We start from the raw sequence: 12,911 nt of genomic DNA, 5'->3' as shown, positions 1-12,911 counted from the left end.
AGAGGTCGAGCATCTTCCTCCGTGAATCCAATTACGAGGTTTTCAATCTGTGACATCTTTAGAACGTACCCCGTCAGCTGGACGTTCTGAACCATTTGTAGGTAGGTCTTGCATGCCTTCTTGGAAGAACTAGGAGTTGTACTGCCCCTATGATCATCCTTATATCTCCCAAATATGGCCTAGGGTGCTCGTTTTCTCTCCGAGCAGGCTGTCCTTGGGGCTGTTCCATCCCTTCCTTATCGATGAACCTTTGCAACTTCCCTTGCCTGATGAGAGCTTTTATCTGCTGCTTTAAGTCTTAGCACTCAAACGTGTCGTGCACATGATCGCGGTGGAAACGGCAGTACTTGTCTCTACACCTCTTGCTGGGGTCTCCCTTCAACTTGCCAGGGAATGTCAGGGCCCTTTCATCTTTGATCTGCATCAAGACTTGATCAATCAGGGTGTCCAGAGGGGTGAAGCTTATGAATCTTCCGGTTGGAGGCTTGGAGCGTCTATCTTCCCTTCTATCCCCTGTCTTGGCCATCTTTCGCCCCCTATCTTGTCGTGATTCCTCCTGTCTTTCTCTTTTCTTGGGCTTTTCTTCACAAGCCAGCAGTGCATCTTCCATGTTCATGTATTTAGTAGCCCTATAGAGCACATCCGACATGGTCTTCGGGTTATTCGTGAAAGCGACAACGAGTATCTTGTCATCAACTTCATCGATCGAGAATGCCTCCTTGTTAAAGCGGGCTATGTAACACCTCAGTGTCTCATCCTCCCATTGCTTAATGCTCATTAGGAATATAATAGATTTCTTATACTTGTGCCCCTCGATAAATTGTGAGGCACACTGGGTACTCAACTCCTTAAATATAACAATGGAATTAGGTATCAACCTACTGAACCAAATCCTTGCGGGGCCCTTTAGCGTAGTGAGGAAGGCCCTACACATAATCTCATCTGCCATTTCTTGGAGGTGCATCAAAGTCTAGAAGGACTCCAGGTGATCAATGGGGTCCTTAGATCCGTCATAGCTTTCCACCTGAGGCATACGGAACTTTGGTGGTAGGGGGAACGATGTGACAGATGCGGTAAATGGTGAATCAGTTCAATGGACCAAGTCATCGAGGTCGCTAGACACCCATCCTCTAAGGGCGTTCATCATGAAGTCCATCTGTTCCTTCATCATCTGCATCTCCGCGACTATGTGAAGGGGAGACGTATCTGTGGCGGACGGACGGCTAGTATCCTGTCGCTCTTGTCTACTTGGGGTGTTGCTGCCTTCCAGCCCCTCTTGATTTCTTCTTTCAGCACTAGTTCCTTCTTGGTCCTCCTCTTGGGTGTTAAGTGTTGTGTCCTTCTGGCGTAGCTACTCCTCTAGGTCATGATTTTGCTTGGTGAGGCGTTCCACTGCTGCTATGAGAGTTTGAACTTGTCTCTCTAGGGCAGTGGTGCATGGTTCGTCACCCTGATTGTTAGTGATTGTTGCTATCGAACGAGTAAAAACCATGCAACTTTTTGTCCGGGAAGCGGTAAATATGGCTTATCTAAAGGACTTCCCACAAACGGCACAAACTGATGATGTCGAAAATCGTTAGTTGTTACATAGTCCTCACGTGCTCTAGACAACACCTGTACAACACAGAACAAGAAGACCTTAGGAGAGTACCAGTGTGATACCGGCCAAAAACCCTCTGAAGGTTAAGTTAGAGAACTTTTCACAACTCTAAAATGCCAGAGCTGAGGTGAATTATGCATGCCTTGTTTTCTGAGGGCTTTGGGTTTTTTATAGTAGTATAGAACCGACCTCCATTTCTTGCATAGGAAGGTGTTTCCTTACAGGGAAGATCATCATAAATATGCATATATTATGGGATCCTTATGATGTTGGGATTCTACTGATTAGGATTAATCGTAGGACGTAAGTTATTTCCATTTAGGAGTCCTTAGAGCCTACCTAAAACCTTGTAGGCGCCATGTGGCTTAGTATCCGTCCACCTTGTATTTATGTGACTTGAATCCATCCATATTGAGGGGCTATCCGTCTACTTATAGGGAAGATTCCATTCGTCATGTGTCCCATCCATCCGATGCCCCTCTATTGCCTTCTCTCTGACAACCCATTAATTTAGTACCGTCAAGTACACTTAAATGGATCCGTCACCCCAAATTTTGTACCCTTCACAAATTCTCATTGGATCATATCCTTACGGGATGGGAATACCTCTATTAGTCTCAAAGACATAAAATTAAGGAGAAATAATATATTATGGAGGATTGTAGCGATGTTTAAAGATTAGTGAATTATTAGGAAGTATCCCTTACATCTATATGGTATACGACAAGGTGGATTAATTATATAATTGTGTTACTCCTTTACTTTTAGGTGTGAAGAAAGAGCTCATTTGATTTTGGATCTAGATTACGAGTATTAGCAAGAGAGGTAAGTAATTATACATGATATGCACAAGTTTGTTCAAGAGCAATTCTTGTAAAAGTATTAATTGAATAAGTTCCCTTACAGTTTGGCATTGCCAATAATAGGTACTGTCTCTAAACCTCTTAGGAAGAATGCAGCGGCCTCTAAATAGCACACCAAATATCAGACCACCACAACAAATCACAACCATGGTAATCTCCAATTTCATTTTCCAAATGGATTCCTTAGCTTGGGCAGTGGTTATCGAATTTGAAGACAGTCGAAGACTTTCAAAGTAAAGAAGATCTAACTTTAACCGCCTTCTTTCAATAGTTCCCTTCGCAATTTGAGCCTGCTCTGCATGCAATGGAGGGAACTGAACTTTAATCCTTGTTTCACAGTCCAATGAACCATTTTTAATCATATTTTGATCATTCAATTGAAAATCAAGATGCCAACATCCTATCATGCACAGGAGACCAGTATCCCTATCATATATTCCTTTAGCAGAAATATGGACAAATTTGTATATAGCATTAGCTCCAAACCTAAAATCAGGTGGAGGTGTGAAGCCAATCCTGTAACTCATGTTCAAAATTCTGCTATTGTTACTTTTCAGCTCATCCTGTTGTACATAAAGCACATCTCCCACAAATTGTGGCCTTAAGAAACCCGACGCTACCTTTCCTTCGGTGTTCCTCACCAACATATCAAATCCCATGTCCAGGGAAAACCCATCAGGATAAGACTAACCCTTGCCCCTAATAGGTTCCTCCCCTAGTGCACAAGAATTTCTTACTTCCTCAATTTCAGTATTCTCATATCTAAGATCTTGGGGGTCAAAGGTCTTTCCCAACTCCGAAACCCAATTCTTCCAAAGTATTCTGAATCATTCACATCTTTCTTACTCCAAATTTCCCCCTCAGTACTTCTCCAATTCCTTAATGACAAAACCGCCGGAAATCTCAAACTAGACCCAATCAAGCAATCTCCAATAGAAGCATTAGCCAAAATTCTGCACGCAACACCCCAAAACTGGTTATCTTTCTCATCCCAAGCACCCTCAGCAATCAATGTTGCATTAGGACCAGGAAATTCAAATTCCATACCAGTACTAGGATGAGGAAAACCCATCAACATCTGTACCTTTCTGCTGTGCTCATCACACTGAACCCCACGAAAAGCAATCCAATTAGGCAAATGCCCAATACTCCCACCTAAAGGATTGAAATTCACACTACCACAATCACTCCAATATTCCAATTCATAAACACTAGTCCGTCCATCGAAAATGAAACAAACACCATGGTCCAATTTGCTTAGAGACAAATTAATATTAATATTATTCTTATCTCTCCCACCTCTCTCTCCACTAAAACAACTTACGTTATCAACCAATTGATACTGATAATTTGGATTCTGAGACAAACCCATTATCACAATCGATTCAAAGTAATTATAATCATTTTCCATATGCAAGCTCTCTAATGTACCATCAATTAAACTGCCATAAATGGTATTATTCTTTGAATAATTAAGCTTAAGAAAAACCTTAGAATAATTCTTCCCCGATTTGACCATATAGAGCTTCTTAGAAGATTCTAACCAATACCCATTAATGTAAAACACCGAATCTTCTTCCCAAAACTTAATACTTTCTGTTGAATAAATATATATTTTACTAGAGGTCATGTAATTTGGTGGAACAGATCACCAAATTGCTGGATCTTTTTCTTTGCTTGCTTTACGAATTCCTCACGATCTCCTTTGTGGAACACCTCCAAGTCGCAGGAAAGGCTACTAGAGTCTCTCCTAATTTCCACACTCCAAATTCTAGGAAACAGTAGATGATGTCCCAGAAAGATGGCTTATTTTGAGAGAGCACTCAAAACTATACGTATGTTCACTCACTATATCTAACCCCTATCTGACTGATGTAGGAGTATTTAAATATTAGTAGAGATTCACTTACTATCAGATATATGTGATCCCTAAAAGATCTCATCTTTTAAGTTTCAAATTGCTCCACCACTGATATTGATAACCCATATCAATATCTATTAAGTTTAAATTACCCCACTACTGATATTGATAACTCATACCAATATCAGTTAGTTTAAATTTAAACTTACTTATCAGATAAGCCATGTGGACGATCCATGGGCCATGGTTTATGGGTTGGATCAAAACCAGCCCAATTTCTAACATCTTCCACTCGTCCACATTGGGTACTACAGTCAAAACTGGCTCCTCTCAATCTCTTGTCCAATCCACTCTTTATACGGAAAAATGGAGTGTGCGACCTGACGAGAAGGTGTAGGGTAGGAGTACTATATTAAGTCACCATATTAGTACATCACTCATAGTATCTCGTCTATGTCCCAGATTATTTAATCACACCTGATCGAGTTTCTTTAATCCCTCATGAGTTCAAAACTCAAAGCAAAACTTGATCCAATACCATATAATATGCTCATGATTATGTTGAAAAACAAATTCCTCATAATCGCTCGGGCTATAAGCCATAAAATAAATGGTGTGTTCTAAATAATCTTCCCCAGACACTCATGTCAATTCATTTACGCTTGACCGCTTTCCTAGACATGCTCCGCGAGACCGTATATATCATGGCCCTAAGATGACATGCTAAAGTAGCGACATCAAACATTCACTTCATGACATAGTTCTAGGTCGAAAAAGGGCACAGAATGGACCATATAATGGTCGACTAGGGCTCACATAGTGACGGAGTAGGGATCTATCCAATCACTCCCTTAATTGGTCGGCTATAACACATACAGTATAATTTGTATGCTACGGTGGAGCTCCCACTCAACTGGGCTTGTCACACTCAAACACTGTATAAATCTTAGTCCAATTGACACAAAAGCAACCAACCTGAGTTTCTTAGCACAGTTACACATCAAGTTCTTGTTCAAGATCTCACATTTGGCTTTATTCAGGCTTCATGAAGTTGTGGATACACTTCAAGTGCGACTCCCATAAGTCTCATCTTAGCCTAGCTAAGGCAACATTCATTATATTATCTTGCATGCCTCTCTAAGCGTCAATATGATCACTTACTTGATTTATAGAAAAAACAAAGTGATCACTATGTCTCATCCTGCTCGCTACTAAAGCGCTAGGGTGATCGTCTATGTGAGTAGACCGATCTAAGCCTAGTGACATATCCTCAAATAATGTGTGCTCAGTATGCAATATCAATTACATCACAAGATGAATCAAAATGAATAACATCATTATTGCATAAAGTATGAATAAACATAAGTGTCCATAAGGTATCCAAAAAACATATCAAATCCTACAAAGTCCCAAACTCCTAACATGAGCCTAAAAGGCATCTCTAGCAATGGCTTTTGTAAGTGGATCAGCCACCATCCTGCTAGTGGAGATATGTTGGAGGATCACCTCTCCTTGTGTAATAGCAAGACGAATGTAGTTATAACGAGTCTGTATGTGTTTGCTTTTGCTATGATACTTAGGATCTTTAGCATGAAACAAGGCTACCATATTATCACAATATATCTTTACAGCTTCATCTGCAAGAGATGTCACCCTTAGGCTTTTGAAAAATCTCTTTAACCAAACAGCTTCTTATACTGCTGCTGAACAAGCAAAATACTCAGACTCCATTGTGGACAAAGCAATGCAAGACTGTTTCTTACTGCACTAAGAGATAGCTGCACCACTAAGTAGAAATGTATAACCTGTAGTGGACTTGCACTCATCTCTATCACTAGCCCAGTCAGCATCAGAATAACCTCTCAATCTCAAATCTCCACCCTGATAGCAAAGAATGAGATCCAATTTCCCATGAAGGTATCGAAAAATCCTCTTAACTGCTTGCCAATGAACAGGTCCTGGATTACTTTGATAACGACTAACCATACCAACTACAAAACAGATGTCTAGTCGAGTACACAACATAACATACATCAGATTTCCAACTGCACTTACATAGGGAACTCTTGCCATTTCTCTCTTTTCCTTTTCTAATTTAGGGCAATCTTCAAGGCTTAATGTATGTCCCTTCTCAATTGGAGTGTCTATGGGTTTGGAATTATGCATACGGAATCGCTCTAAGATCGTCTTTATGTAAGTTTCTTGAGACAAACCAAGAAGCTTCTTTGAGCGATCCCTGAAGATCTTAACTCCATACACATAATTAGCCTCTCCCATGTCCTTCATTTCAAAAATAGAGGACAACCACCTTTTGGTGGTGACAATCATCTCCATATCATTTCTAGCCAACAAAATGTCATCCACATACAAAGACAGAATAAGTAAACTCTTTCATGATCGTTTGACATACATACAATGGTCTTCTTCCATCATTTCGAAACCAATCGAAATAATAGCCTTATGAAATTTGAAATACCATTGTCTAGACGCTTGCTTTAAGCCATAAATGGAACGCTTAAGGCGGCACACTTTGCGCCCTTGTTCCTTGACCTCAAAGCCAATAGGTTGATCCATATAGATCTCCTCGTCTAGTTCTCCATTGAGAAATGCAGCCTTTACATCCATTTAGAAGAGTTCCAAATCCAAATGTGCAACAATAGCTAGAATAAGGCGAATAGAGACAAATCTCACCACTGGGGAGAAAGTCTCATCATAGTCTATCCCTTCTTTTTGGGTATAGCCTTTCGCCACGAGAAGAGCCTTATATTTGTCAATTGATCCATCTGCCTTGTGTTTTATTTTTAAAACCCACTTGGAAGGTCAACCAACTCCCAAACTTAATTCTTTGCCATAGAATCCATCTCATCCCTCATAGCAATTATCCATTCATGTGAAGCAGGTGAAGCTAATGCTTCCTCATAGGAAGCAGGCTCATCAAGGTCCAGTGAATCACATATAAAATATTCCCCCTCAATCTCAAAATGATGACGGGGAATAGTTCCACGTTCACTTCTACGTACCTTGGATTCTTGTGTGTCACTATCTAGTGGTTTGCTCCCACTAGAAGTAAAATCACTCCCACTATCTTTGGCCATTTCAGGATGAAGTTGTGATTCTCCACCCTCGCCCAAAGATGGTATAACACCTTCAAGTTCTTGTAGCTCATAAAGCTGAAGATCTTGTTTTGCTTCACTGATGCTTGGAAAATCATCTTCAATGAAGTTGACATCACGAGACTCTATCTCTGTCATTCCACCATCAGAATGTTCACCATACATTACATATCCCTTTGAGCTTTCTGAATATCTTATAAAGATTTTCTTACTTGCTCTAGGGCCCAATTTCCCATACTTATGGGAAGTACTGCGAATAAAACCTGCACAACCCCAAGGCCGTAAGTTCTCCAAATTGGGTTTTGCACTAGTCCATAACTCATATGGTGTTGTGGGAATTGACTTAGAAGGCACACGGTTAAGGATGTAGGCAGCAGTCAACAATGCATTCCCCTAAAACGAAATTGGTAAGTTAGCTTGCACCATCATCGATCTAACCATCTCTAATAGAGTACAATTCCTTCTCTCTGCAACACCATTTTGTTGTGGAGTACCAGGAATTGTCAATTGCTTGCATATCCCTTTTCCTCACACAATTCTTGAAACTGTTTAGACAAATACTCACGACCCCTATCAATTCGAAAAACCTTTAGGTTCCTTTCTTTCTGATTCTCAACCTCTGCCACAAAGCGCTTAAAGCAATCTAATGCTTCAAAGCGATGGGAAATCAGATAGACATAACTGAAACGTGAATAGTCATCTATAAATGTGAGAAAATAAGAGGCGTCATGGCATGCCTTAACATTCATAGGTCCACATATGTCCGAATGAACTAATTCCAAAGGATGAGTTGCCCTTAGAGCCTTACCAAAAGGCTTCCTACAGGCCTTTCCAGCTAGACAAGGTTCACACATAGGTAGGCTTACATTAGTGATAGACCCCAATAGGCCTTCTCTAGCTAGTCTAGCCAATCTTTCTTTTCCTATGTGTCCAAGTCTAGCATGCCACATTACAAAATCAGAAATATCATCATTATGAGCAATGAAAGAAAAAGAGGAATGATCTAAATCCAACATAAAGAAATTATTAGATAAATAACCATGTCCATACAAGGTTTTATTTAAATAAAATCCAACTGAGGACCATCAAAACGGAAACTAAATCCAACTCTAAGCATAGTAAGTACTGAAAATAGATTACATTGGACACCAGGTGCATGAAGCACATCATGAAGAAGTAACGTATGTCCCAGATGCAATTTGAGTTGGTAGGTTCCAACTCCTATTACTTCTTCTTGAGCTCCGTTACCCAAAATAACGTACTGCGTGTCTGTTGGTATCTTTTTGTAATCCACACACTGAACTCTATCTCTGGCTATATGTTTGGTTGCTCCTGAATCTACAATCCACCCAGGAATAGTATGAGCAACAAAAACATGTGTACAAACATAAGTAATAGTAGAGTTGTTAAGAATGGATACCTTCTTCGGCTCAGTGCACTCACGAGCAAAGTGACCCTTCTTACCACAGTTGTAGCACTTGATCTTTGCCTTGTCCTTCTTAGCATGCTTGCCCTTTTGGCGCTTTGCTATCTTGCCCTCTTTAGGCCCAAGGTTACCAGCTCCTTTGGCATTCCTCCCTTATCCTTTGCGTTTAGGCTTGAATGCCTTCCGCTGCCCAGATTGGGCGACAAGGAGGGTGTTTTGGTGCGCCCCCATGCGCTCTGCCTTAAGCTCAAGATGACGAGAAATATAAGCAAAAGTCTTGATATTCTCACTATGTGTCAAAACAAGCTTCATTTGCCACCAAGTAGGTTCAGGCAGTGAACGTATCATCGCTGTGACCTGTTGTTCATCAAAGAGATTATTGCCAGCAGCCTTTAGGTCACGGATCAATGCAGACATTGTCCTTAGATGTTCAGCTATGCTATGCTTTGAATCCATAACATATTGCTCAAACTTCAAAGTAAGAGCTCGTAACCTAGTTGCTGAAGTCCCTCCGAAGGCAATCTTAAGTTGGTTCCACATCTCTTGGGCATTTGGGTAGTTCTCAAACTCCCCAATAAGATCATTGTGCATGCTACTCAGCATAGTGAAGCGTGCACAACGATCTTTCTTGGCCCAAGACTCATAGGCCTCTAAGTCACGGCGATGTTGGGCAGTATTCCCATTTTCAGGTTGCATCATCACATTGGTTAGGGTTTCAAGGACCTCTTGTTCATTAAGCAAATATTGAATTTTTCTATGCCACATATCATAGTTGGTTCCATCTAGTTTCTCTCCCTTTGTTAGATCAACAACTACATTCTTAGTGGCCATGTTCACTACATTCATTACACAAGTTGACATTAGCACATACATTTTTAAATTTTATTTCCAAAAAATCCAACTAGACCATGATATTCCTTTCTACATAGTAAGATCGAAAATTTCGCTAAGCTCATAGTCATCTCTCACTATGTAAATTGGAATAACACATCTAATTGATTTTTAAATAAAATTTTGTGAAGAATAAAACATCACACCATCCACATATTAAATCATAAATATAACATGTGTCCATACATTTTTGTGCACAACACATTGTGCATGGGCTCCACTATAAGCCCTATTGGTAATTTCATACAACATGCTAAAATTAACCGTGAAACACATCCCCTTACATGGCTTCCAAAATTAAATTACATAGCCTTAAAATTACATTGCCAAAAACAATGGCCCAAATAATTGCCAAAAAAACATTGGCCCAAAAAATTACATATTCAAGTATACTACTACAAAGATTCTATTTGTAATTAAAAAAATTGGGGATGTCACGTTACCAAATAATTTCAAAAATTGTCTTATCCATCCACAATAACAATAAATAAAAATATACATGTTGTATAAATTACCAATATAATCTCTAACTATAAAGATGAGCCAAAGAGTCTCATAAACCCTTTGGACACATATTCATCACATAATACATTCATATAATATCAATTCAATCATATCACAATATGTTAAAAAGACATCATAAATTAATTCAAAAATTAAAAACATGCATAATTATACAGAAAATTAGAAAACTAATTTCACAATTTTCTCAGGTTATCACAATTATATTTTAACATCACAGTTAAAAAAAAAAAATTGCCACTACAACTACACATATGTAACATTAGAAAAAATGTGGTCTAAACAAAATTAAGAATATATATAGTTTTACTATAAATTAAAAAAAAAAAAAAAAAAAAAAAAAAAAAAAAAGAGCCCACTGTACGAGTTATGATTAACTGTGCAAGTAATATATTAAGTTTTCATATAACTCAATTCCTTTATAACTATGTTACAAACTCACACAGTATTTGTAAACAATATTACAAACCCACACAGCCACTTGCATGTGGCTTATCACTTGCACAGTTTCCTTATTGAAGGAAACAACAACAATATGTGATACACCAACGTGATATGCTCATTATCTTTATCAAGGTGTAACTAATACAGTAGCGTGGGGCCCTTATATTTGTGTGTATCTGAAACAAGGATAGTGTTCTAGTGTAACTAAGGCTGTGTTTGTTTTGGCTTCAAATCACTTCCGGAAATGCTTTTCCGTAAATACTGGTGTTTGGTTGTGCATGGAAAATAAATTTTCTGGAAATGCTTTTCAGTTGACCGTGTGTTGGGGTGTAAAATCATTTCCATTTTTATTTTACCTTCAAATCTCATTTTTCGGAAAACAGAGAGAGAGAGAGAGAGAGAGAGCCCATCGCCGGCGACCCACGAGCCTTCGACTTCACCGGCGACCCAGAGACTTCGCGCCACGAACCAATCTTCGACTTCGCCGGTGAACCTAGAGCCCATATCACGCCACGAACCTAGAGCCTTCGACCCAGAGCCAAAGCCTTTGACCCACCGATCTTCGACCCAGAGCCTTCGACCCACGAGCCTTCGACTTCGCCGACAACCCATAGCCTTCGCACCACGAACCAATCTTCGACTTCGTCGGCGAACCTAGAGCTCAGATCACGCCAAGAACCCAAAGCCTTCAACCCACCGATCTTCGACCCAGAGCCTTCGGGCAACCCAGAGCCTTCGACTTCGCCGGAAACCCACGAACCGATCTCTCTTTCTCTGTGATTTTGATTTTTGTTGTTGTTGTGGTGGTGTGGGTGGTGGTGTTTTAGTGGTTTTTCTGTTGTGTGGTCGGTTTTGTGTGGGTGGTGGTGGAAAATAGCATTTTCAAAATGTTACCAAACACATGAAAATATTTTCTAGAACAATTTTCATAATGCAACCAAATACTTGAAAATATTTTCCTTTCCCGAAAATAGCATTTCCGGAAAATATTTATTTTCCAGAAAATATTTTACAGAACCAAACACAGCCTAACACACTAACATCAACGTGGGGCTCCTTTTTTTTTTTTTTTTTTGGGTGAAAGCAACGTGGGGCTCTATACATTACACAATTATTATATTAGATAACCACTCAAACAATTAGTGGTTAGTGGAGCCCGCACGGTACACTATTACAAAACAATTTTCCCTTTATTGTTCATCGTCTTCCACGTTAGACATCAAATTTTTAGATTTTATCAAATACAACCATAATCTTTAAAAGACCATAACTTTCTCATTTAAAGTCTAAATTAAGCATGTAAACTGTCGTTTTAAAGCTTATGGAATGTACTTTCAAACCATTAAAAAAATATTTGACATTAAATAAGATTTAATGGGTCAAAATAAGCCTGTAAATTTCGGATTACATGTAAACAATCAAAAAATTACAGCTTTTTATTTCTCTCTCTACATGCCATAACATGCCTAAAAAATTACATATCTGAAAAATTAAAAAATTACTTAAACTTTTAATTTTAGCATGCATATAGGATTATATATTTCAGAGATCATGGCATCATTTAAGAGTGAAAACAGGCATAAAAAGGCTCTAATACCAATGTTGAATAAATATATACTTTACTAGAGGTCATGTAGACACATACCTTTGGTGGAACAGATCACCAAATTGCCGGATCTTTTTCTTTGCTTGCTTTATGAACTCCTCACGATCTCCTTTGTGGAACACCTCCAAGTCACAGGAAAGGCTACTAGAGTCTCTCCTAATTTCCACGCTCCAAATTCTAGGGAACAGTAGATGATGTCCCAGAGAGGTGGCTTATTTTGGGAGAGCACTCAAAACTATACGTATGTTCACTCACTGTGTCTAACCTCTATCTGACTGATGTAGAAGTATATAAATACTAGTAGAGATTCACTTACTATCAGATATATGTGATCCCTAAAAGATCTCATCTTTTAAGTTTCAAATTACTCCACCACTGATATTGATAACCCATATCAATATCTATTAAGTTTAAATTACCCCACTACTGATATTGATAACTCATACCAATATCAGTTAGTTTAAATTTAAACTTACTTATCAGATAAGCTATGTGGACGATCCATGGGCCATGGTTTATGGGTTGGATCAAAACCAGCCCAATTTCTAACACTTTCCAAATGCCACCAATGGGAAACAGAGTACT

At 39.1% G+C, this 12,911-nt stretch overlaps 1 protein-coding gene across 1 annotated transcript; it reads right to left on the bottom strand.

Moving 5' to 3' along the window:
* Nucleotides 1–298: 298 nt before the first annotated feature.
* LOC115985811 lies at nt 299–949 on the bottom strand. Its single transcript, XM_031108712.1, has one exon. The coding sequence runs from the start codon at nt 947–949 to the stop codon at nt 299–301; it is 651 nt and encodes a 216-aa protein (XP_030964572.1).
* Between the last annotated feature and the right edge of the window lie 11,962 nt (nt 950–12,911).

This window comes from Quercus lobata, chromosome 4, assembly GCF_001633185.2.
Source record: "Quercus lobata isolate SW786 chromosome 4, ValleyOak3.0 Primary Assembly, whole genome shotgun sequence".
Classification (NCBI taxonomy): Eukaryota; Viridiplantae; Streptophyta; class Magnoliopsida; order Fagales; family Fagaceae; genus Quercus; species Quercus lobata.
This window is presented reverse-complemented; position numbering and strand designations above follow the sequence as displayed.

Coding starts and splice junctions, on each gene's coding strand:
- LOC115985811 (XM_031108712.1), bottom strand. CDS start 949: ATGGCAGATGAGATTATGTGTAGGGCCTTCCTCACTACGCTAAAGGGC.